The 27,759-nt window shown below is 36.1% G+C and overlaps 1 protein-coding gene across 4 annotated transcripts in view; it reads left to right on the forward strand.

Moving 5' to 3' along the window:
• ece2b (endothelin converting enzyme 2b) overlaps nucleotides 1-6,810 on the forward strand; it is a 76,199-nt gene extending 69,389 nt beyond the window's left edge. For all 4 annotated transcript variants that reach the window (XM_024441935.2, XM_024441936.2, XM_024441937.2 and 1 more), the window contains 8 exons: nucleotides 1,373-1,471; nucleotides 1,708-1,785; nucleotides 1,918-2,021; nucleotides 2,334-2,444; nucleotides 2,530-2,597; nucleotides 2,760-2,950; nucleotides 3,300-3,395; nucleotides 3,800-6,810. In XM_024441935.2, coding sequence (XP_024297703.1) covers nucleotides 1,373-1,471; nucleotides 1,708-1,785; nucleotides 1,918-2,021; nucleotides 2,334-2,444; nucleotides 2,530-2,597; nucleotides 2,760-2,950; nucleotides 3,300-3,395; nucleotides 3,800-3,976 — 924 coding nt within the window. In that variant the 3' untranslated portion in view covers nucleotides 3,977-6,810. The remainder of the gene's footprint in view (nucleotides 1-1,372; nucleotides 1,472-1,707; nucleotides 1,786-1,917; nucleotides 2,022-2,333; nucleotides 2,445-2,529; nucleotides 2,598-2,759; nucleotides 2,951-3,299; nucleotides 3,396-3,799) is intronic.
• Nucleotides 6,811-27,759: the final 20,949 nt, after the last annotated feature.

Consider the following 27,759-nt stretch of genomic DNA (forward strand, 5'->3'; position numbering starts at 1 on the left):
GGTGGTGGCAGCATCATGCTGTGGGGATGTTTTTCAGTTGCAGGGACAGGGAGTCTAGTCAGGATCGAGGGAAATTAACTGCGCAAAGTACAGAGAAATCCTTGACGAAAACCTGCTCCAGAGCACTCAGGACCTCAGACTGGTGTGAAGGTTCACCTTCCAACAGGACAACGACCCTAAGCACACAGCCAAGACAATGCAGGAGTTGCTTCGGGACAAGTGCAGCTACACTCCCCATCCAACTTGACAGCTTGAGAGGATCTACAGAGAAGAATGGGAGAAACTCCCAAAAACAGGTGTGCCAAGCTTGTAACGTCATACTCAAGGCTGTAATCGCTGGCAAAGGTGCTTCAGCAAAGTACTGAGTAAAGGTTCGGAACACTTATGGAAATGTCATTTTTCCGTTTTTTTTTAAATACATTTGCAAAAATGTATAAAAACCTGTTTTTGTTTTGACATCAAAGGGTATTGTGTTTAGTTTGAGGATTGTTTTTTAAAATCCATTTTAGATTAAGGCTGTAATGTAACAAAATGTGGAGAAAGTCAAGGGTTCTGAATGCTTTCCGAATGCACTGTATAAATTATCTGTATAATGATATAAATGCTTATGAATTGTAAAGCTTATAATGTTATATTTATTTTCAATTATTATAAATGATTGAAATTAATGAAATACTCATTTAGTGATAGTTCCCTGTCCTGCAGATGGGAGAGACAAATATAGAGAAAGTAGAGACTGGGTAAAGGAGACAAAAAAATGTAACATTAAATGGTAGAGTAAGGACCAACGTCGGAGATGAGAAACAGGTACGGGAAGTCAAAATTTTAATAAGGAACAGACATGAAACAAGACAGGCACAGCGTTAGCACACTGGCAAAACAACGACATTCGACAATCAATGCAGCAGCAGGGAGCAGAGATGGGGAACTGACAAATATAGGGGAGGTAATAAACAGGTGATTGAGTTCAATAATACACTGATGCGCTTGACAGCGAAAAGCAGGTGTGCGTACTGATGGTGTCAGTAGTGCGTAATGCTGGGGAGCCTGGCGCACCGGGGGGGGGAGAAGAGAGGGAGCAGGCGTGACAGGTAGATTGTTATTGGGTAGAGAAGAGAGGGGCAAATAGAAGAGAGAGATGTGGAAGGGGAGAGAGAGGAGGCACAGAGGGAGGACTAGCAGTTTATACAGGTTGGAAATAGAAGGTCACACAAGTTTTCTTGTTTTTTTATCATAATTCAGGAGAGATGGGCCGGTTCAGATTGCCTCGGGTATTTAGTCCATATCTGAGTGTAATTGCAAAAGAAGGATCTACATCTTTCCCTCTTTCTTCCATCTTACATTTAATTTCTGTCTCTCACCCCACTATCAGGCAGAGGGTATGATCAATGAGATCCGTACTGCTTTCAAATATGCTCTTGATCACCTCAAGTGGATGGACAAACAAACGCGTCAGGCAGCCAAGGACAAGGTCAGATATGTTGTCACCTACTGGACAGGCTATGTATGGGTGCCAGAGGGTATCTCTGTGTGTGTTTGTGCGTGTGTTTGCGTCCCTGCGCATGTGTAAGAGACAGAGGGGAGAGGGAGTAATATGGGTTTACAGGTTACAATACAGTAGTTAGTCCTCTTTGTCCAGACCTCCAAATAATGGAACCAGGAAGTTTCTTGACCTGTCTTATCCTTGTTTTCACTCTTGGTTTTCAGGCGGACGCCATCTATGACATGATTGGATTTCCTGACTTCATCCTGGACCCCAAAGAACTGGATGATGTTTATGATGGGGTGAGTTAGTGCCTTTTGTTGAGTTGTCATGATTGAACCACACATTGAACCCTGTGATTTCTTTAGACAAGGCATTTTTTATGTTTCTGATCAGTGAGTAATTCTCTATTGCCCCTGTCTCTCTCTCCACAGTATGATGTCTCAGAAGACAACTTCTTCCAGAACGCACTCAACTTCTACAACTTCTCCGCCAAGGTGATGGCCGATCAGCTCCGCAAGCCGCCCAACAGAGACCAGTGAGTCTTCATCAGCTACACCCATCATTATCAACATCACCATCATCATTCGATTGGAATTTGTACTCTATTCCCTAAGTGCACAAATTTGACTGTTCAAACACTACATTAATTGAGATGCTGTTTGCTCCAGTGGTGTCTGGTGTCATGGAGGATGGGCTCATTGTATTGGCTTGAACAGAATGAATGGAACATTATCAAACACATACCATTCCATTCATCCCATTCCAGAAATGACAATTAGCACTCCCTCTCTCAACAACTTTCACAGGTTTTCTTTTTTTAAACACAGCTCTGCCACCTTCCTTCCAGATGGAGTATGACCCCTCCCACAGTCAATGCCTATTACATGCCCACCAAGAATGGCATTGTCTTTCCAGCTGGAATCCTCCAGGCACCCTTTTATGCCCAGGATCACCCCAAGTGAGTGTGGGTGTGGGTGTGGGTGTGAGTGTGAGTGTGAGTGTGAGTGTGCTTGCTGTTCTGACCCCATGTAAATTCTCTGCAGAGCACTGAACTTCGGGGGGATCGGAGTAGTGATGGGACACGAGCTCACTCATGCCTTTGATGACCAGGGTTAGTGTCCGCATTTAACAGATTCCACAGAACTCATGGATGCATCCTCACAAAACACCCATTGACAAACACACACCGGCATGCATGCACAGACATGATTACTAAGTGTGCGTGTTTGTAAAGATAGTTCTTGTTTTTTTAAGATGATTTTTCCTTAATCAGGCAGGGAATACGACAAAGAAGGGAACCTTCGGCCCTGGTGGCAAAATTCCTCTGTGGAATCATTTAAAAACCGCACAGAATGCATGGTGGAGCAGTACAATGGGTTTACCATCAATGGGGAGCATATAAATGGCAAGCAGACGCTGGGAGAGAACATTGCTGACAACGGAGGCCTAAAGGCAGCTTATAATGTGAGTGGGTCTCCCTACTTGATAACACATTACATTTAGTTCCCCTACTGTCTCTGTAGTAATTTAGTAATCACTGTAGTAATTGTTAGCCGTAGTATAGTTGTTATTTTGTAACAGTAATGGAGTTGAGAGGTTATTGCTCAACCCCATTACTGCCAAATCCATTGCTATGTAATTATAAAGCAATTACATAGTTGCTACTTTTACTACAGTTATTACAGTGTTACTTCCCATGGTGGCAGTGGTGGGATCTAGGGCAGCATGATTCTTATTATACTATACTTCACCTCGGGGGTAGCAGAGTGGTGGTTAATGTTTCTATAGTAATGGATTTTTCTGTTGTGTTCAGGCGTACCAGGCATGGGTGCAGGAGAACGGTGAGGAGAAGAGGCTGCCAGCGGTCAACCTGACCAATGACCAACTATTCTTTGTGGGATTTGCACAGGTGGGTGATGGGAGTGTCCACAAAATGCATTACACACATCCTGATAGAGTTCATGTATCAAATACTCATATTTTAGGTTTGAGGTTTGCCTGACCATGTCAGAAGCTTTAAAACTTGGGGCCAGAGTTTTTCTTAGTCAGTTCACGCTCTCAGGATTAACTCCTGGCCCTATATCATGATGTAAGGTGAAATGAGAGTGAATTCACATGCATTTGAGGGTGATAGTAAGATTGGAATATTACATCTACTGTTGGAGTGGAGAAGTGGACGGACAAACATGAGTACAAATGAATAAAACACCATTTTGGGAATAGAGTGAGTATGATATGCAACAGTTGGGCAGCCCGATAGGAGAATAATTTTGCCACTGCCTGTTTTACTTACTGAGTCTATTCTTCTCTCAGGTGTGGTGTTCCGTGCGAACCCCTGAGAGTGCCCACGAAGGACTCATGACGGACCCCCACAGCCCCCCAAAATACCGCGTCATCGGCACCCTCTCCAACTCGCCAGACTTTGCTGAGCACTTCCAGTGCCCCACTGGCTCCCCTATGAACTCAGGTCACCGCTGTGTGGTGTGGTAGGGCCTGTGAGAACCAGTGGGGGGTGCTGTCTGTGGAAGCTAAATGGAGAAACAAGAGGAGGAGAAGAACCTCTAACTAATCATCAGATTTTTTTTCTTCTAATTCTCTTTTGTTTGTACATGATACTGGATCACTAGTGGTTTGTGGGTAGAGCAGGACCAACTCCAGGTGAGGGAGAGAAATGTTGTCATCGGCTGATGTGTGTGTATTTCCAGTGTTATGGTATTTTTCCTATTTCTCCACCCCTGCACCCCACTCACCGGTGGGGCACAAAGGCACATTTTATTTATTGTTTTCTAGACTTGGTAGGGGGCCGGGGAGGAGGAGCCACTAGGGGCTGTCTATCCCCTCACCTTTCTCTATGCTTCTGTGTCGTCACTGTCCTTGCTGTATGCCCTGTTTACAATTTAAACCAGAGCCCTCTATTGACTTAGGGCTCTCACTGAAGGCACTATGACATCACACGATGGGTTCAGCTGCCTTTGTGACCTTGCAGGAAGCGCAGAAATTTGGCTGTGACATCACATGATGGGTTCATCTGCCTCTGACCTAACAGGAAGTACATAAACTTCACAATGATTGAACATTGTATATGGCTTCATCTCAAATGCCATCCCTATTCTCTATATTACTTACTTGCCTTGGCACATCCACAAGAGAGCACCACTGCTTCTGGTCTGCATGTCCTATATAGTATACATATAGTACAATGTGGCTCCGGTAAATAGTACTGCCCTATGAGGTGTCATTTGTATAGGGTGTCATTTGAGATGGATCCATTAAGACTCAGCTCTCTTTCTCTGTTGCTTCACAGGAAGTGCATTGGCGTATGTGGGTCCTCAAAGATACCACTCAGCACCCTCAGTGACATCACAATGAATTCACAGAAGGTGCTTCACTGTGACCTCATAGCAGGTGTGGGGGATCTTAATACAACAAAAATGGCCTCCTCTCCGATGTACAATGTTCTACTGCGCAAAATCACTGAACATGTAAAAGCAATATTGAAGCCTACTGATAGGCATTGCCACAATATCACTTATAACTATCCCATTTCTTAAAGATCGGTGGCGAGTAGATTGAATACATAGGAAAGGGTACATAGGAAAGCCACTTAACAATGTTGATCCAACCATGAGAGGGGTGACGTTGCCCCTAGACGCTGATCTTGGTTTAGTTTCCCCACTAATGGTTAAGGTTAAGATTGGGGGAGGGAAAGCTGATCGTAGATCTGTACTTAGGGGAAACATCACCCTAAAGCATCCAACCACAAGATGGGCAAAAGTCCTTCTGGGACCTACAGACAGTGCTGGACTGGCTGTGACACCAGTAGTAAGGACACTCACCACTTGCTTATCTGTGTTTTAGTTGTTGTTGCTGTTGTTGTTATTGGCATATTCTGAAGTTGACAAAGTTGAAATGAGATTCTCATTTTTAAAATAGCTTTTTGCCAAATATGTTTTTTTGTTTGTTTTGTTCCTAGTGTCTAGTTGATTCTTTGTTTCTCTGGGAGTGATGTTCAGTCTGTGTGTGTGTATGAACAGCCTTCAAAGCTTGATGTTTACTGTGTTTAAGCTGTCAGCTTCATTGCGAAAGGTGTATGTGTGTATGCACGTGGTTGTGTTGGTGTGTGTGTGCGTGAGCTTGTATGTGTCTCTGTGTGTGGGTGCATCTGTGCACAGTTGTGCACGTGTGCAGAATTCTTTGATACTTCATCCCCACTTAAATTGAACTATCAACAATGTCAAGTCAGCTGCAGTGATTTCACCTCACATTCCAAAAAAACACTAATTTGAAATGAATGGATATGTTAAAGGAAGGGATATGTTTCTAAAGAACTCCTTGTTTGTACATCCTCTACTCCAGAGTGTTACAGACTGTCTGTTCGTAAGTCAGGGTGGATACAGGATACCTTTGTTAATCGGGTTACTGTTCGACTCTTGTTCATTCAAGCTATGTAACTGTTATATCTCTAGTTGCTCCTGTCGTCACTTTGCAAGGTTGTTTCACTACAAGACACTACAATGCAACACTAGTCCTTCAATGCAGATGGAGCTTGTGCTATCTAATGTAAGACAATGAGGTGAACCAATTGGAATCGGTTGATATTGTCTGCAATCAGAAGCATTCGTGTTAGGTGAACTGCCCTAGTAAGAGTGTCTCAGAAAAATCTACCATTCAATTTCACAACAATAAAGGACGCTATGATGCATCCTTCCAGTTCATTATAACGGTCATTCTCGTACATTTTGTGAAATCAAATATCTAACACAGAGAGTTGTCTATTGTACACAACATTTCTATCTGAGCGTTGTATCCTCAAAGCTCCATGACGAGGTTCACACGGGCAGGGGTTAGAGGTCAGGGGGAAGTGCTTACATGTAGCGGGTTGGTCAGGGTTAGCCTTGAATATTTACTTAATGAAATACAGATCTATATTTAAAAAATGTTTACTTGAACATGTGTAAAAGCCTTTAATTAGCCAGGTAATGCCATTAAGTGTTCTCTGGTCTGATGTGCTGTGTACCCGTTTGTCACTCCACAATTCTCTTATTTCTTCAGCCATCCAGTCATACACTTTTCACACGATTTACTCAATAACTTCACTCAATAACTTCACTTTAGTGACTTTTATGGCCCATGGTTGAGATACAGCTGGCAGTATCTTCTGTGGCAAGTGTATCCCAACTAGCTGGTATGGAAAGACTGACCAATCTGTAGTACCACATTCTGCTGAAAAAAAAACTAGAAAAAATGAAACTGAAATAAAGGAGTGTATTCAGAACGTATTCAGACCCACATTTTGTTACATTAAAGCCTTATTCTAAAATGTATTAAATTGTTTTTTCTCCCTCAGTCTACACACAGCAAAAAAATATTATACTGTTTCCGTTTTTCACTTTCTTGTCATCTTTTCCTCCTTCCGCTTTCATTGGATCTCTCAAGAAACTCAAGTCCCCCATTGTGACATCATCACTTCCAAGTGACATTCTTTGTAAGTGAAATCAAGCAATTTTTGACACAAATCAGCTAATAAAACCACTTTGCAACCACTTAGACAAGACATGTCAAATGTTCCAGCTTTGTCTACTTCTCTGCTACTCAAATCTGGAGTTTGGAGGCAAAAATGATATTCGCATCAAAAGTTACAGGAGTTTAAGTAACAGCACCAACATCAGTTTCTGTAACATTTTGGCAAGCAGTGTCTATTTTGACCAATACTGCAACAAGTTAGACAAGAAGTTAGAGTGAATGGGATTATTCGTCTACTTCTCTGCTATTCATAGCTGTGTGCAGAATCAAAATATTCCATACGGAACTTACGGAACAGCTGTTTTTGTAACTGCATTGCCACGTGTTTTTCAACCTTCCCAAAAAATTGTTGTTTTGTCCACTTTTGGAGCATTTTTGAGGATAAAAGTTCCGCAAGCTAAAATCTTCCCCTGCTTCTCTGCTCTTCATAGAAAAGGGCGGATTTCAAATCGGGGCTACCAATCTGTAACTATAGCCGTTTTCATAACCCATCGCCTCACTTTCAAGTGTCTGTAAATCATGCCAGCAGCAAGGCAATTTATTACTTTCCCAAACAACTATCGTTTTGACCACTAAACAAACAGTTACACAAACATAGTTTGGCATAAAATCTTTCTCTGCTTCTCAAGGGCGGAAACGCTTTTAAAATTGGATCTACCGTTCTCGAGGGAGAGCGATTTAAGAAACCCCTCACCTGCAATTTACTAACAGCTCTCTGTGTCAATTCTGATATTCCAAAAAGGAATATGGCTAGGCTACTTGCAGATGCTGCAGGGACAAAATCATGAGGAGACACTCCTCCTACACTGTTTAAGCTATTAGATTAAAGGTTTTTGTTTCTTTTGTTTTACAATGTCATTGTAATTGGAGTGATAAATTGGAATGATATAAGTAATTGAATAAAAGGTATAGTCTGTTGTGCGATAACACCCAAGGATGAAGAAGAAAGAGACCAATATGGGCGTAGAACGAAACAGATGGACGTTTTGCCCAGGTTTAAATACATTACAAATAGTGGTAATTTATTGCAAATATGCAGTTATTATAATTTACTTTACTATTTTACTTGTTTGGTCAATTTATTTTTGTTTTGAGGAAAATAAGTGTGTATATTGTTCCTAAGGAGGGACTGATATAAATTGACTAAAAATTATTTGAGAATGTTTAAGTATGTATCAAACTATGGAAGGAAATTAGGAGTAGTGACTTATGTGTTAGAAAAACTGTAACTACATTGGGGGCTCATACATGAAGGTTATGGTAGCGGAGGTGTGATTATTATTACAAGATAACTCACAGAAAAGGAAGGACAGTTGGTCTTGTAAAAATATAGGGATATAAAATATAGGGACAATTCTAAAAGTAAATAGAACATTACACTAGATTAAGTTAAAAGTAATAAGTAGTGGCATTTTGAACACTAGTGTCAGGGATTTCCTGCTCTTCTTCCGAAGAGGAGAGGCAAAAAGGATCAGAGGACCAATATGCGGCGTGGTAAGTGTCCATGGTTCTTTTAATACATAAATGTACACATGAACAACTGACTACAAAAACAAGAAACGTGAAAACCCAAAACAGCCCTATCTGGTGCAAAACACAGAGACAGGAACAATCACCCACAAACACACAGTGAAACCCAGGCTACCTAAGTATGATTCTCAATCAGAGACAACTAATGACACCTGCCTCTGATTGAGAACCATACTAGGCCGAAACATAGAAATACCCAAATCATAGAAAAACAAACATAGACTGCCCACCCCAACTCACGCCCTGACCATACTAAATAATGACAAAACAAAGGAAATAAAGGTCAGAACGTGACAACTAGAGCAAAAGTTTAAGAAACGTATGACTTAGTTTTGTTAGGATTGGATATTCTTCCAACTGGAAGACACTTGACTGATTACATGTTATTCTTATAGCAGTTGCTGTAGGGACCATAATTTGGCCATCATTATGAATATTTTTGTGGCAGGAGGCCAGGTATTTGAGACAATGTTTACATAGGGCTGTTATTTAAAAATTAAGATTTAGTGATCTTGCTATAAGAAGAAAGTCTGTTGTCAGGAAATAACCCATGTGTTAGTGTGAATGTCCCCAGGAAAAAACAGCACATAAGAGGCCAGATGGAAGGGCATGGGCTGAATTCTGGAAACTGAGTGTACATCAACATACACCACGCTGGGGGTATACTTCTTACAGCATCTGCAGTGGTAAAGATCGTCATGTCTTTCTTTTTCACAAGAAGTAAGGTCCAGCTGAATAATGGGTGAGCTTGAAAACACCATGACAGAGGACGTGAAACAAAAGAGAGAGACAGAGAGAGAAAGACTAGATTCCACTGTAGAAATACTGGGTTGAGTTTTGGGGTTACTTGTTTTATTTGTTAATGTATCATGTGAAAAAGGATAGATGTTTAGGGTTGTACTATAAACAACATGTTGAAGGCTTGATGTGAAAGCCCATTCAGTGTTGAATTACTTCAAGAATAAATCATGTTGATTAAGGTTATGCACATGCTTATCAGTTGAAATAGAGCAGATGGGGAACTAAGTAAAGAATTACATGATTTGGGAACACCTCTCAGAACCTGGGGCCGAAAGGGGAAGACTGGGTGAAAGCACGAGGAAGCTTTTCAGGTTTTTCATTTTTGTGGAGTCCAGCAGAAAAGTATCCTGGAGGCATAGAGTCAGGTGAAGAGAGAGTGGGAATTGTCATGGTCTCAGATTTCAGTATTCATGAATATATTCATGCATAACACATAACATTGTCAATACTGTTATGTTTTGTCCTTTGTTTTCCAAGTCTTATGTTTAGGAAACCAGATGGAAAAGGGTTCGCTAGCTTCAGCTGGAATGTCAGTTTGTGTGATGAGTGATGGAAGTAAGAGAATGTATGGTGTAATCATAGAACAGAGGCCATAAGTCTCTAAGTCTGAATGCCTCACAGAAAGAAGGCAGAAACCTGAACCATGACGAGAGGTTCCACGTCTGATGATCCAAGGGGACCAGAAGGACCTCTCCCAGTGATACCAGGAGATCTAGTCTATGTTCGAGTGTTCCGGAGGAAGTGGGATCAACCGAGGAGGCCGCAGCAACAAACGCGGCCGTCCAAGTGAAAGGAAGCAAGATGTGGTACCATGGTACCATCTGAATCACTGTACCTGAGTCCCAGCAGAAAGAAGGACACAACCATATAGAGATGAGGACACAGAGGATGCTGATCCATCAGGCAGGAGCTCGGAAGGAGCAGGAACAGCGAAAGCAATCGAGACGCCAGAGAGGAGCCAAGAGAACAGCAGACCAAGTGAAAGCCAAAATACGACAGGTGCATTGCCTAATGCACCCAGAAGAAGATGAAGGAGAGACAACACTGGAGAAGAGAACCTGCAAACAACCAGAATTCACTCCTGTGGGGCCAGAGAGTCCAGGGATGGGAGGGAGTAACATGCCTGATACTCTGATGACATACCTGTTGTGGCAGACCTCTTTGACAGAAGCCCTCCACAGTGGGACCCCAAAGTATCACCTACAGAATGGGAACATCTCTTCCCTAAAATTGACACCCTTCCAGATGGAAGCCCAGTCCAGCCTGAGGAGGGAGCCTCAGGGGAAGAAAGAGGAGGAGAGGCCTCACAAGGAACAGAAGGAGAGACCCCACTAAGAGGAGGAAAAGTCCAGCAAGCTGAAGAAAATGGAGACAATTGACCCCACAATTGATTTTTCAGCTCTTGAATGGTCTCCTTAACAAACACTTGAAGTTAGAAGCACAGAAGAACAATGACATTGACATAACAGAAGTAACAGTGAACGCTAGTATAGCAACAACAGACTCACGCACAATCAAGATGTAGGGTGGAAGAGAAGAGAGGAACCAGTCAAACAATCTAAAAAGACTGACAATGTTAGAATCTCTGTTCCACCTCAACACATAACTGAAACAGGAGAACAGAAGACAAAAGGATAAGACCCTTACCGGAGATTGCATCCGGTGGATTGGACACATCATCAAACGAAGGGAGAAGTCATTTGGGACTCAAAAGGATGTGACCTGACGTTAACCAAAGAAGTATACGAGTGGGTGCTCACCATGAATCAGATGGAACCAGTTGAAGGTGAAGAATTAATAGTTGAAATAACGAGAAGAAGATTGACCGAAGGGAGTAGCACCTCAGTCATTAGAATTGGTCTTACGCCAATACCTAAACAGGAAGAGCCTGTGGTAGCTAGAACGACAACAACAGTGGAAGCTGCTGTGAAGACCACAGTAGCTACCACTAAGATAACATCAACTGCCCTTACCAAGCAGTCCACTGTACCCACAAAGAAACCTAAAGCATCAGAACCAGGAGGGTTCTTTACTGACATTTGGAACTTTTTGACAAACTCTAATGATATACCTCAAGACAAAAACATTGTAAAAGCGACATCTATCTCAGAATCAGAACCACTCAAGGATACCACACGAGAAGAAGTAGTGAAGAACGAGTGGTACGAATGGGCTAAGTATACAGCAGAAATCAACATAGGATGGACAATTGTATTTTGTGTAGCAAATCACCTTTGTCTGATCTTTTGATAGTACCTAGTATCTCAAATAGACAGCACAGCAAAAATTGGACATCCAGAGTGCAGCAAAACATGATTTAGAGCTTGTTTATGGAAAAGTGCTTTTTTCTGTATTTCCATGTTGCAACATGCTGAAAACTGTCCACATTGTTCATTTCATCTCAAATAGACAGCACAACAAAAATTGGACATCCAGAGTGCATCAAACATGATTTAGACCTTGTTTATGGAAAAGTGGTTATTTCTGTAGTTCAATGCTGCAACTTGCTGAAAATTGTCTACAGTGTTCCTAATCATCTAGTTTGAACAGTTCTGTAAAAAACATTGTACCCAGAGAGCATCAAACATGATTTAGAGCTTGTTTATGGAAAAGTGCTTATTTCCGTATTTCAATGTTGCAACTTGCTGAAAACTGTCCACAATGTTCATTTCATCTCAAATAGACAGCACAGCAAAAATTGGACATCCAGAGTGCATCAAACATGATTTAGAGCTTGTTTATGGAAAAGTGCTTATTTCCGTATTTCCATGTTGCAAATTGCTGAAAACTGTCCACATTGTTCATTTCATCTCAAATAGACAGCACAGCAAAAATTGGACATCCAGAGTGCATCAAACATGATTTAGAGCTTGTTTATGGACAAGTGGTTATTTCTGTATTTCAATGCTGCAACTTGCTGAAAATTGTCTACAGTGTTTCCTAATCATCTAGTTTGAACAGTTATGTTTAAAACATTGTATCCAGAGTGCATCAAACATGATTTAGACCTTGTTTATGGAAAAGTGGTTATTTCTGTAGTTCAATGCTGCAACTTGCTGAAAATTGTCTACAGTGTTCCTAATCATCTAGTTTGAACAGTTCTGTAAAAAACATTGTATCCAGAGAGCATCAAACATGATTTAGAGCTTGTTTATGGAAAAGTGCTTATTTCCGTATTTCCATGTTGCAACTTTGCTGAAAACTGTCCACAATGTTCATTTCATCTCAAATAGACAGCACAGCAAAAATTGGACATGCATTCTACAGTGTTTTCATAACAGTGCATCAAACATGATTTAGACCTTGTTTATGGAAAAGTGGTTATTTCTGTAGTTCAATGTTGCAACTTGCTGAAAACTTTCCACAATTGTTCATTTCATCTCAAAATAGACAGCACAGCAAAAATTGGACATCCAGAGTGCATCAAACATGATTTAGAGCTTGTTTATGGAAAAGTGCTTATTTATGCATTCTACAGTGTTTTCATAACATCTCGAATAAACATAACAAAAAAAGTTTTATCCAGAATGCATCAAACATGATTTAGAGCTTGTTTATGGAAAAGTGCTTATTTCCGTATTTCCATGTTGCAACTTGCTGAAAACTGTCTACAGTGTTCATTTCATCTCAAATAGACAGCACAGCAAAAATTGGACATCCAGAGTGAATCAAACATGATTTAGAGCTTGTTTATGGAAAAGTGCTTATTTCTGTAGTTTAATGCTGCAACTTGCTGAAAATTGTCTACAGTGTTCCTAATCATCTAGTTTGAACATTTATGTTTAAAACATTGTATGCAGAGTGCATCAAACATGATTTAGACCTTGTTTATGGAAAAGTGGTTATTTCTGTAGTTCAATGCTGCAACTTGCTGAAAATGGTCTACAGTGTTCCTAATCATCTAGTTTGAACAGTTATGTTTAAAACATTGTATCCAGAGTGCATCAAACATGATTTAGACCTTGTTTATGGAAAAGTGGTTATTTCTGTAGTTCAATGCTGCAACTTGCTGAAAATGGTCTACAGTGTTCCTAATCATCTAGTTTGAACAGTTCTGTAAAAAACATTGTATCCAGAGAGCATTAAACATGATTTAGAGCTTGTTTATGGAAAAGTGCTTATTTCTGCATTTCAATGCTGCAACTTGCTGAAAATGGTCTACAGTGTTCCTAATCATCTAGTTTGAACAGTTATGTTTAAAACATTGTATCCAGAGTGCATCAAACATGATTTAGACCTTGTTTATGGAAAAGTGGTTATTTCTGTAGTTCAATGCTGCAACTTGCTGAAAATGGTCTACAGTGTTCCTAATCATCTAGTTTGAACAGTTCTGTAAAAAACATTGTATCCAGAGTGCATCAAACATGATTTAGACCTTGTTTATGGGAAAGTGCTTATTTATGCATTCTACAGTGTTTTCATAACATCTCGAATAAACATAACAAAAAAAGTTTTATCCAGAATGCATCAAACATGATTTAGAGCTTGTTTATGGAAAAGTGCTTATTTATGCATTCTACAGTGTTTTCATAACATCTCGAATAAACATAACAAAAAAAGGTTTATCCAGAATGCATCAAACATGATTTAGAGCTTGTTTATGGAAAATTGCTTATTTCTGCATTTCAATGTTGCAACTTGCTGAAAACTGTGCACAATGTTCATTTCATCTCAAATAGACAGGACAGCAAAAATTGGACATCCAGAGTGCATCAAACATGATTTAGAGCTTGTTTATGGACAAGTGGTTATTTCTGTATTTCAATGCTGCAACTTCCTGAAAATGGTCTACAGTGTTCCTAATCATCTAGTTTGAACAGTTATGTTTAAAACATTGTTTCCAGAGTGCATCAAACATGATTTAGAGCTTGTTTATGGAAAAAAAGGTTTTTCTGCATTTTCAATGTTGCAACTTGCTGAAAACTTTCCACAATTGTTCATTTCATCTCAAATAGACAGCACAGCAAAAATTGGACATCCAGGGTGCATCAAACATGATTTAGAGCTTGTTTATGGAAAAGTGATTATTTATGCATTCTACAGTGTTTTCATAACATCTCGAATAAACATAACAAAAAAAGTTTTATCCAGAATGCATCAAACATGATTTAGAGCTTGTTTATGGAAAAGTGGTTATTTCTGTAGTTCAATGCTGCAACTTGCTGAAAATTGTCTACAGTGTTCCTAATCATCTAGTTTGAACAGTTCTGTAAAAAACATTGTATCCAGAGAGCATCAAACATGATTTAGAGCTTGTTTATGGAAAAGTGCTTATTTCCGTATTTCCATGTTGCAACTTTGCTGAAAACTGTCCACAATGTACAGTTTTCAGCAAAGTTGCAACATGGAAATACGGAAATAAGCACTTTTCATCTCAAATAGACAGCACAGCAAAAATTGGACATGCATTCTACAGTGTTTTCATAACAGTGCATCAAACATGATTTAGACCTTGTTTATGGAAAAGTGGTTATTTCTGTAGTTCAATGTTGCAACTTGCTGAAAACTTTCCACAATTGTTCATTTCATCTCAAAATAGACAGCACAGCAAAAATTGGACATCCAGAGTGCATCAAACATGATTTAGAGCTTGTTTATGGAAAAGTGCTTATTTATGCATTCTACAGTGTTTTCATAACATCTCGAATAAAACATAACAAAAAAAGTTTTATCCTGAATGCATCAAACATGATTTAGAGCTTGTTTATGGAAAAGTGCTTATTTCCGTATTTCCATGTTGCAACTTGCTGAAAACTGTCCACAATGTTTTTTTCATCTCAAATAGACAGCACAGCAAAAATTGGACATCCAGAGTGATTTAGACCTTGTTTATGGAAAAGTGCTTATTTCTGTAGTTCAATGCTGCAACTTGCTGAAAATGGTCTACAGTGTTCCTAATCATCTAGTTTGAACAGTTATGTTTAAAACATTGTATCCAGAGTGCATCAAACATGATTTAGACCTTGTTTATGGAAAAGTGCTTATTTCTGTAGTTCAATGCTGCAACTTGCTGAAAATGGTCTACAGTGTTCCTAATCATCTAGTTTGAACAGTTCTGTAAAAAACATTGTATCCAGAGAGCATTAAACATGATTTAGAGCTTGTTTATGGAAAAGTGCTTATTTCTGCATTTCAATGCTGCAACTTGCTGAAAATGGTCTACAGTGTTCCTAATCATCTAGTTTGAACAGTTATGTTTAAAACATTGTATCCAGAGTGCATCAAACATGATTTAGACCTTGTTTATGGAAAAGTGGTTATTTCTGTAGTTCAATGTTGCAACTTGCTGAAAACTTTCCACAATTGTTCATTTCATCTCAAAATAGACAGCACAGCAAAAATTGGACATCCAGAGTGCATCAAACATGATTTAGACCTTGTTTATGGAAAAGTGCTTATTTATGCATTCTACAGTGTTTTCATAACATCTCGAATAAACATAACAAAAAAAGTTTTATCCAGAATGCATCAAACATGATTTAGAGCTTGTTTATATAAAAGTGCTTATTTATGCATTCTACAGTGTTTTCATAACATCTCGAATAAATATAACAAAAAAAGTTTTATCCAGAGTGCATCAAACATGATTTAGAGCTTGTTTATGGAAAAGTGCTTATTTATGCATTCTACAGTGTTTTCATAACATCTCGAATAAATATAACAAAAAAAGTTTTATCCAGAATGCATCAAACATGATTTAGAGCTTGTTTATGGAAAAGTGCTTATTTAAGCATTCTACAGTGTTTTCATAACATCTCGAATAAACATAACAAAAAAAGTTTTATCCAGAATGCATCAAACATGATTTAGAGCTTGTTTATGTAAAAGTGCTTATTTCCGTATTTCAATGTTGCAACTTGCTGAAAACTTTCCACAATTGTTCATTTCATCTCAAATAGACAGCACAGCAAAAATTGGACATCCAGAGTGCATCAAACATGATTTAGAGCTTGTTTATGGAAAAGTGCTTATTTATGCATTCTACAGTGTTTTCATAACATCTCGAATAAACATAACAAAAAAAGTTTTATCCAGAATGCATCAAACATGATTTAGAGCTTGTTTATGGAAAAGTGCTTATTTATGCATTCTACATTGTTTTCATAACATCTCGAATAAACATAACAAAAAAAGTTTTATCCAGAATGCATCAAACATGATTTAGAGCTTGTTTATGGAAAAGTGCTTATTTCTGCATTTCACAGTTGTTTTGAAAACATGCACAATAAATCTCAAATAGACAGCACAAAAAGTTTTATCCAGAATGCATCAAACATGATTTAGAGCTTGTTTATGGAAAAGTGCTTATTTATGCATTCTACAGTGTTTTCATAACATCTCAAATAAATATAACAAAAAAGTTTTATCCAGAATGCATCAAACATGATTTAGAGCTTGTTTATGGAAAAGTGCTTATTTATGCATTCTACAGTGTTTTCATAACATCTCGAATAAACATAACAAAAAAGTTTTATCCAGAATGCATCAAACATGATTTAGAGCTTGTTTATGGAAAAGTGCTTATTTATGCATTCTACATTGTTTTCATAACATCTCGAATAAACATAACAAAAAAAGTTTTATCCAGAATGCATCAAACATGATTTAGAGCTTGTTTATGGAAAAGTGCTTATTTCTGCATTTCAATGTTGCAAACTTGCTGAAAACTGTGCACAATGTTAATTTCATCTCAAATAGACAGCACAGCAAAAATTGGACATCCAGAGTACATCAAACACGATTTAGAGCTTGTTTATGGAAAAGTGCTTATTTATGCATTCTACAGTGTTTTCATAACATCTCGAATAAATATAAAAAAAGTTTTATCCAGAATGCATCAAACATGATTTAGAGCTTGTTTATGGAAAAGTGCTTATTTAAGCATTCTACAGTGTTTTCATAACATCTCGAATAAACATAACAAAAAAAGTTTTATCCAGAATGCATCAAACATGATTTAGAGCTTGTTTATATAAAAGTGCTTATTTATGCATTCTACAGTGTTTTCATAACATCTCGAATAAACATAACAAAAAAAGTTTTATCCAGAATGCATCAAACATGATTTAGAGCTTGTTTATGGAAAAGTGCTTATTTCTGCATTTCAATGTTGCAAACTTGCTGAAAACTGTGCACAATGTTAATTTCATCTCAAATAGACAGCACAGCAAAAATTGGACATCCAGAGTACATCAAACACGATTTAGAGCTTGTTTATGGAAAAGTGCTTATTTATGCATTCTACAGTGTTTTCATAACATCTCGAATAAATATAACAAAAAAAGTTTTATCCAGAATGCATCAAACATGATTTAGAGCTTGTTTATGGAAAAGTGCTTATTTAAGCATTCTACAGTGTTTTCATAACATCTCGAATAAACATAACAAAAAAAGTTTTATCCAGAATGCATCAAACATGATTTAGAGCTTGTTTATATAAAAGTGCTTATTTATGCATTCTACAGTGTTTTCATAACATCTCAAATAAACATAACAAAAAAAGTTTTATCCAGAATGCATCAAACATGATTTAGAGCTTGTTTATGGAAAAGTGCTTATTTCTGCATTTCAATGTTGCAACTTGCTGAAAACTGTGCACAATGTTCATTTCATCTCAAATAGACAGCACAGCAAAAATTGGACATCCAGAGTGCATCAAACATGATTTAGAGCTTGTTTATGGAAAAGTGCTTATTCATGCATTCTACAGTGTTTTCATAACATCTAGAATAAACATAACAAAAAAAAGTTTTATCCAGAGTGCATTAAACATGATTTAGAGCTTGTTTATGGAAAAGTGCTTATTCATGAATTCTACAGTGTTTTCATAACATCTCGAATAAACATAACAAAAAAAGTTTTATCCAGAGTGCATCAAACATGATTTAGAGCTTGTTTATGGAAAAGTGCTTATTTTATTTATGCAAACTTCTGAAAACTGCTTGTTTATATGCACAATGTTTCATTTCATCTCAAATAAACATAACAAAAAAGTTTTATCCAGAATGCATCAAACATGATTTAGAGCTTGTTTATGGAAAAGTGCTTATTTCTGCATTTCAATGTTGCAACTTGCTGAAAACTGTGCACAATGTTCATTTCATCTCAAATAGACAGCACAAAAATTGGACATCCAGAGTGCATCAAACATGATTTAGAGCTTGTTTATGGAAAAGTGCTTATTTATGCATTCTACAGTGTTTTCATAACATCTCGAATAAACATAACAAAAAAGTTTTATCCAGAATGCATCAAACATGATTTAGAGCTTGTTTATGGAAAAGTGCTTATTTATGCATTCTACAGTGTTTTCATAACATCTCAAATAAACATAACAAAAAGTTTTATCCTGAGTGCATCAAACATGATTTAGAGCTTGTTTATGGAAAAGTGCTTATTTCTGTATTTCCATGTTGCAACTTGCTGAAAACTGTCCACAATGTTCATTTCATCTCAAATAGACAGCACAGCAAAAATTGGACATCCAGAGTGCATCAAACATGATTTAGAGCTTGTTTATGGAAAAGTGCTTATTCATGCATTCTACAGTGTTTTCATAACATCTAGAATAAACATAACAAAAAAAAGTTTTATCCAGATGCATTAAACATGATTTAGAGCTTGTTTATGGAAAAGTGCTTATTCATAAATTCTACAGTGTTTTCATAGCATCTAGAATAAACATAACAAAAAAAAGTTTTATCCAGAGTGCATCAAACATGATTTAGAGCTTGTTTATGGAAAAGTGCTTATTTCTGTATTTCCATGTTGCAACTTGCTGAAAACTGTCCACAATGTTCATAACATCTCAAATAAACATAACAAAAAAGTTTTATCCAGAATGCATCAAACATGATTTAGAGCTTGTTTATGGAAAAGTGGTTATTTCTGTAGTTCAATATGCAACTTGCTGAAAATGGTCTACAGTGTTTTCATAATCATCTCTAGTTCCAGAGTGCATCAAACATGATTTAACAGTTCTAAACATAAAAAAATTTTATCCAGAATGCATCAAACATGATTTAGAGCTTGTTTATGGAAAAGTGCTTATTTCTGCATTTCAATGTTGCAACTTGCTGAAAACTGTGCACAATGTTCATTTCATCTCAAATAGACAGCACAGCAAAAATTGGACATCCAGAGTGCATCAAACATGATTTAGAGCTTGTTTATGGAAAAGTGCTTATTTATGCATTCTACATTGTTTTCATAACATCTCGAATAAACATAACAAAAAAAGTTTTATCCAGAATGCATCAAACATGATTTAGAGCTTGTTTATGGAAAAGTGCTTATTTATGCATTCTACAGTGTTTTCATAACATCTCGAATAAACATAACAAAAAAAGTTTTATCCAGAATGCATCAAACATGATTTAGAGCTTGTTTATGGAAAAGTGCTTATTTCTGCATTTCAATGTTGCAAACTTGCTGAAAACTGTGCACAATGTTAATTTCATCTCAAATAGACAGCACAGCAAAAATTGGACATCCAGAGTACATCAAACACGATTTAGAGCTTGTTTATGGAAAAGTGCTTATTTATGCATTCTACAGTGTTTTCATAACATCTCGAATAAATATAACAAAAAAAGTTTTATCCAGAATGCATCAAACATGATTTAGAGCTTGTTTATGGAAAAGTGCTTATTTAAGCATTCTACAGTGTTTTCATAACATCTCGAATAAACATAACAAAAAAAGTTTTATCCAGAATGCATCAAACATGATTTAGAGCTTGTTTATATAAAAGTGCTTATTTATGCATTCTACAGTGTTTTCATAACATCTCGAATAAACATAACAAAAAAAGTTTTATCCAGAATGCATCAAACATGATTTAGAGCTTGTTTATGGAAAAGTGCTTATTTCCGCATTTCAATGTTGCAACTTGCTGAAAACTTTCCACAATTGTTCATTTCATCTCAAATAGACAGCACAGCAAAAATTGGACATCCAGAGTGCATCAAACATGATTTAGAGCTTGTTTATGGAAAAGTGCTTATTTATGCATTCTACAGTGTTTTCATAACATCTCGAATGAACATAACAAAAAAAGTTTTATCCAGAATGCATCAAACATGATTTAGAGCTTGTTTATGGAAAAGTGCTTATTTCTGCATTTCAATGTTGCAACTTGCTGAAAATGGTCTACAGTGTTTCTAATGATCTAGTTTGAACAGTTCTGTAAAAAACATTGTATCCAGAGTGCATCAAACATGATTTAGAGCTTGTTTATGGAAAAGTGCTTATTTATGCATTCTACAGTGTTTTCATAACATCTCGAATAAACAATAACAAAAAAGTTTTATCCAGAATGCATCAAACATGATTTAGAGCTTGTTTATGGAAAAGTGCTTATTTATGCATTCTACAGTGTTTTCATAACATCTCGAATAAACATAACAAAAAAAGTTTTATCCAGAATGCATCAAACATGATTTAGAGCTTGTTTATGGAAAAGTGCTTATTTATGCATTCTACATTGTTTTCATAACATCTCGAATAAACATAACAAAAAAAGTTTTATCCAGAATGCATCAAACATGATTTAGAGCTTGTTTATGGAAAAGTGCTTATTTCTGCATTTCAATGTTGCAAACTTGCTGAAAACTTTCACAATGTTAATTTCATCTCAAATAGACAGCACAGCAAAAATTGACATCCAGAGTGCATCAAACATGATTTAGAGCTTGTTTATGGAAAAGTGCTTATTTATGCATTCTACAGTGTTTTCATAACATCTCGAATAAATATAACAAAAAAGTTTTATCCAGAATGCATCAAACATGATTTAGAGCTTGTTTATGGAAAAGTGCTTATTTATGCATTCTACAGTGTTTTCATAACATCTCGAATAAACATAACAAAAAAGTTTTATCCAGAATGCATCAAACATGATTTAGAGCTTGTTTATGGAAAAGTGCTTATTTCTGCATTTCAATGTTGCAACTTGCTGAAAATGGTCTACAGTGTTTCTAATCATCTAGTTTGAACAGTTCTGTAAAAAACATTGTATCCAGAGTGCATCAAACATGATTTAGAGCTTGTTTATGGAAAAGTGCTTATTTATGCATTCTACAGTGTTTTCATAACATCTCGAATAAACAAATAACAAAAAAGTTTTATCCAGAATGCATCAAACATGATTTAGAGCTTGTTTATGGAAAAGTGCTTATTTATGCATTCTACAGTGTTTTCATAACATCTCGAATAAACAATAACAAAAAAGTTTTATCCAGAATGCATCAAACATGATTTAGAGCTTGTTTATGGAAAAGTGCTTATTTATGCATTCTACAGTGTTTTCATAACATCTCGAATAAACAATAACAAAAAAAGTTTTATCCAGAATGCATCAAACATGATTTAGAGCTTGTTTATGGAAAAGTGATTATTTATGCATTCTACAGTGTTTTCATAACATCTCGAATAAACAATAACAAAAAAAGTTTTATCCAGAATGCATCAAACATGATTTAGAGCTTGTTTATGGAAAAGTGCTTATTTCTGCATTTCAATGTTGCAACTTGCTGAAAATGGTCTACAGTGTTTCTAATGATCTAGTTTGAACAGTTCTGTAAAAAACATTGTATCCAGAGTGCATCAAACATGATTTAGAGCTTGTTTATGGAAAAGTGCGTATTTCCGTATTTCCATGTTGCAACTTGCTGAAAATGGTCTACAGTGTTCCTAATCATCTAGTTTGAACAAAAACATTGTATCCAGAGTGCATCAAACATGATTTAGAGCTTGTTTATGGAAAAGTGCTTATTTCTGTATTTCAATGTTGCAACTTGCTGAAAATGGTCTACAGTGTTTCTAATCATCTAGTTTGAACAGTTCTGTAAAAAACATTGTATCCAGAGTGCATCAAACATGATTTAGAGCTTGTTTATGGAAAAGTGCTTATTTCTGCATTTCAATGCTGCAACTTGCTGAAAATGGTCTACAGTGTTCCTAATCATCTAGTTTGAACAGTTCTGTTAAAAACATTGTATCCAGAGTGCATCAAACATGATTTAGAGCTTGTTTATGGAAAAGTGCTTATTTCTGCATTTCAATGCTGCAACTTGCTGAAAATGGTCTACAGTGTTCTAATCATCTAGTTTGAACAGTTATGTTTAAAACATTGTATCCAGAGTGCATCAAACATGATTTAGACCTTGTTTATGGAAAAGTGGTTATTTCTGTAGTTCAATGCTGCAACTTGCTGAAAATGGTCTACAGTGTTCCTAATCATCTAGTTTGAACAGTTCTGTAAAAAACATTGTATCCAGAGAGCATTAAACATGATTTAGAGCTTGTTTATGGAAAAGTGCTTATTTCTGCATTTCAATGCTGCAACTTGCTGAAAATGGTCTACAGTGTTCCTAATCATCTAGTTTGAACAGTTCTGTAAAAAACATTGTATCCAGAGTGCATCAAACATGATTTAGAGCTTGTTTATGGAAAAGTGCTTATTTATGTATTCTACAGTGTTTTCATAACATCTCGAATAAACAATAACAAAAAAAGTTTTATCCAGAATGCATCAAACATGATTTAGAGCTTGTTTATGGAAAAGTGCTTATTTATGCATTCTACAGTGTTTTCATAACATCTCGAATAAACAATAACAAAAAAAGTTTTATCCAGAATGCATCAAACATGATTTAGAGCTTGTTTATGGAAAAGTGCTTATTTCTGCATTTCAATGTTGCAACTTGCTGAAAATGGTCTACAGTGTTTCTAATGATCTAGTTTGAACAGTTCTGTAAAAAACATTGTATCCAGAGAGCATTAAACATGATTTAGAGCTTGTTTATGGAAAAGTGCTTATTTCTGCATTTCAATGCTGCAACTTGCTGAAAATGGTCTACAGTGTTCCTAATCATCTAGTTTGAACAGTTATGTTTAAAAACATTGTATCCAGAGTGCATCAAACATGATTTAGACCTTGTTTATGGAAAAGTGCTTATTTCTGTAGTTCAATGCTGCAACTTGCTGAAAATGGTCTACAGTGTTTCTAATGATCTAGTTTGAACAGTTATGTTTAAAACATTGTATCCAGAGTGCATCAAACATGATTTAGACCTTGTTTATGGAAAAGTGCTTATTTCTGTAGTTCAATGCTGCAACTTGCTGAAAATGGTCTACAGTGTTCCTAATCATCTAGTTTGAACAGTTATGTTTAAAAACATTGTATCCAGAGTGCATCAAACATGATTTAGAGCTTGTTTATGGAAAAGTGCTTATTTCTGTAGTTCAATGCTGCAACTTGCTGAAAATGGTCTACAGTGTTCCTAATCATCTAGTTTGAACAGTTCTGTAAAAACATTGTATCCAGAGTGCATCAAACATGATTTAGAGCTTGTTTATGGAAAAGTGCTTATTTATGTATTCTACAGTGTTCATAACATCTCGAATAAACAATAACAAAAAAGTTTTATCCAGAATGCATCAAACATGATTTAGAGCTTGTTTATGGAAAAGTGCTTATTTCTGCATTTCAATGTTGCAACTTGCTGAAAATGGTCTACAGTGTTTCTAATCATCTAGTTTGAACAGTTCTGTAAAAACATTGTATCCAGAGTGCATCAAACATGATTTAGAGCTTGTTTATGGAAAAGTGCTTATTTATGCATTCTACATGTTTTCATAACATCTCGAATAAACAATAACAAAAAAAGTTTTATCCAGAATGCATCAAACATGATTTAGAGCTTGTTTATGGAAAAGTGCTTATTTATGCATTCTACAGTGTTTTCATAACATCTCGAATAAACAATAACAAAAAAAGTTTTATCCAGAATGCATCAAACATGATTTAGAGCTTGTTTATGGAAAAGTGCTTATTTATGCATTCTACAGTGTTTTCATAACATCTCGAATAAACAATAACAAAAAAAGTTTTATCCAGAATGCATCAAACATGATTTAGAGCTTGTTTATGGAAAAGTGCTTATTTATGCATTCTACAGTGTTTTCATAACATCTCGAATAAACAATAACAAAAAAAGTTTTATCCAGAATGCATCAAACATGATTTAGAGCTTGTTTATGGAAAAGTGCTTATTTCTGCATTTCAATGCTGCAACTTGCTGAAAATGGTCTACAGTGTTCCTAATCATCTAGTTTGAACAGTTCTGTAAAAAACATTGTATCCAGAGTGCATCAAACATGATTTAGAGCTTGTTTATGGAAAAGTGCTTATTTATGTATTCTACAGTGTTTTCATAACATCTCGAATAAACAATAACAAAAAAAGTTTTATCCAGAATGCATCAAACATGATTTAGAGCTTGTTTATGGAAAAGTGCTTATTTATGCATTCTACATGTTTTCATAACATCTCTGAAAATAAACAATAACAAAAAAGTTTTATCCAGAGTGCATCAAACTGATTTAGAGCTTGTTTATGGAAAAGTGCTTATTTATGCATTCTACAGTGTTTTCATAACATCTCGAATAAACAATAACAAAAAAGTTTTATCCAGAATGCATCAAACATGATTTAGAGCTTGTTTATGGAAAAGTGCTTATTTATGCATTTACAGTGTTTTCATAACATGTTCTAATAAACAGTTTAACAAAAAAAGTTTTATCCAGAATGCATCAAACATGATTTAGAGCTTGTTTATGGAAAAGTGCTTATTTATGCATTCTACAGTGTTTTTATAACATCTCGAATAAACAATAACAAAAAAGGTTTTATCCAGAGAGCATTAAACATGATTTAGAGCTTGTTTATGGAAAAGTGCTTATTTCTGTAGTTCAATGCTGCAACTTGCTGAAAATGGTCTACAGTGTTCCTAATCATCTAGTTTGAACAGTTCTGTAGAAAACATTGTATCCAGAGAGCATTAAACATGATTTAGAGCTTGTTTATGGAAAAGTGCTTATTTCTGCATTTCAATGCTGCAACTTGCTGAAAATGGTCTACAGTGTTCCTAATCATCTAGTTTGAACAGTTATGTTTAAAACATTGTATCCAGAGTGCATCAAACATGATTTAGACCTTGTTTATGGAAAAGTGGTTATTTCTGTAGTTCAATGCTGCAACTTGCTGAAAATGGTCTACAGTGTTCCTAATCATCTAGTTTGAACAGTTATGTTTAAAACATTGTATCCAGAGTGCATCAAACATGATTTAGAGCTTGTTTATGGAAAAGTGGTTATTTCTGTATTTCAATGCTGCAACTTGCTGAAAATGGTCTACAGTGTTCCTAATCATCTAGTTTGAACAGTTAAAAAAACATTGTATCCAGAGTGCATCAAACATGATTTAGAGCTTGTTTATGGAAAAGTGCTTATTTCTGCATTTCAATGCTGCAACTTGCTGAAAATGGTCTACAGTGTTCCTAATCATCTAGTTTGAACAGTTATGTTTAAAATTGTATCCAGAGTGCATCAAACATGATTTAGACCTTGTTTATGGAAAAGTGGTTATTTCTGTAGTTCAATGCTGCAACTTGCTGAAAATGGTCTACAGTGTTCCTAATCATCTAGTTTGAACAGTTATGTTTAAAACATTGTATCCAGAGTGCATCAAACATGATTTAGACCTTGTTTATGGAAAAGTGGTTATTTCTGTAGTTCAATGCTGCAACTTGCTGAAAATGGTCTACAGTGTTCCTAATCATCTAGTTTGAACAGTTATGTTTAAAACATTGTATCCAGAGTGCATCAAACATGATTTAGACCTTGTTTATGGAAAAGTGGTTATTTCTGTAGTTCAATGCTGCAACTTGCTGAAAATGGTCTACAGTGTTCCTAATCATCTAGTTTGAACAGTTATGTTTAAAACATTGTATCCAGAGTGCATCAAACATGATTTAGACCTTGTTTATGGAAAAGTGGTTATTTCTGTAGTTCAATGCTGCAACTTGCTGAAAATGGTCTACAGTGTTCCTAATCATCTAGTTTGAACAGTTATGTTAAAAACATTGTATCCAGAGTGCATCAAACATGATTTAGAGCTTGTTTATGGAAAAGTGCTTATTTCTGTAGTTCAATGCTGCAACTTGCTGAAAATGGTCTACAGTGTTCTAATCATCTAGTTTGAACAGTTCTGTAAAAAACATTGTATCCAGAGTGCATCAAACATGATTTAGAGCTTGTTTATGGAAAAGTGCTTATTTATGTATTCTACAGTGTTTTCATAACATCTCGAATAAACAATAACAAAAAAGTTTTTCAGAATGCATCAAACATGATTTAGAGCTTGTTTATGGAAAAGTGCTTATTTATGCATTCTACAGTGTTTTCTAATAACATCTCGAATAAACAGTTCTGTAAAAAAAAGTTTTATCCAGAGTGCATCAAACATGATTTAGAGCTTGTTTATGGAAAAGTGCTTATTTATGTATTCTACAGTGTTTTAACATCTCGAATAAACAATAACAAAAAAGTTTTATCCAGAATGCATCAAACATGATTTAGAGCTTGTTTATGGAAAAGTGCTTATTTATGCATTCTACAGTGTTTTCATAACATCTCGAATAAACAATAACAAAAAAGTTTTATCCAGAATGCATCAAACATGATTTAGAGCTTGTTTATGGAAAAGTGCTTATTTAGCATTCTACAGTGTTTTTATCTGAATAAACAATAACAAAAAAGTTTTATCCAGAATGCATCAAACATGATTTAGAGCTTGTTTATGGAAAAGTGCTTATTTCTGCATTTCAATGTTGCAACTTGCTGAAAATGGTCTACAGTGTTCTAATCATCTAGTTTGAACAGTTCTGTAAAAACATTGTATCCAGAGTGCATCAAACATGATTTAGAGCTTGTTTATGGAAAAGTGCTTATTTCTGCATTTCAATGCTGCAACTTGCTGAAAATGGTCTACAGTGTTCCTAATCATCTAGTTTGAACAGTTATGTTTAAAACATTGTATCCAGAGTGCATCAAACATGATTTAGACCTTGTTTATGGAAAAGTGGTTATTTCTGTAGTTCAATGCTGCAACTTGCTGAAAATGGTCTACAGTGTTCCTAATCATCTAGTTTGAACAGTTATGTTTAAAACATTGTATCCAGAGTGCATCAAACATGATTTAGAACTTGTTTATGGAAAAGTGGTTATTTCTGTAGTTCAATGCTGCAACTTGCTGAAAATGGTCTACAGTGTTCCTAATCATCTAGTTTGAACAGTTATGTTTAAAACATTGTATCCAGAGTGCATCAAACATGATTTAGAGCTTGTTTATGGAAAAGTGCTTATTTCTGTATTTCAATGCTGCAACTTGCTGAAAATGGTCTACAGTGTTCCTAATCATCTAGTTTGAACAGTTATGTTTAAAACATTGTATCCAGAGTGCATCAAACATGATTTAGACCTTGTTTATGGAAAAGTGGTTATTTCTGTAGTTCAATGCTGCAACTTGCTGAAAATGGTCTACAGTGTTCCTAATCATCTAGTTTGAACAGTTA

Source organism: Oncorhynchus tshawytscha, unplaced genomic scaffold, assembly GCF_018296145.1.
Source record: "Oncorhynchus tshawytscha isolate Ot180627B unplaced genomic scaffold, Otsh_v2.0 Un_contig_6248_pilon_pilon, whole genome shotgun sequence".
In the NCBI taxonomy this organism is placed as follows: domain Eukaryota; kingdom Metazoa; phylum Chordata; class Actinopteri; order Salmoniformes; family Salmonidae; genus Oncorhynchus; species Oncorhynchus tshawytscha.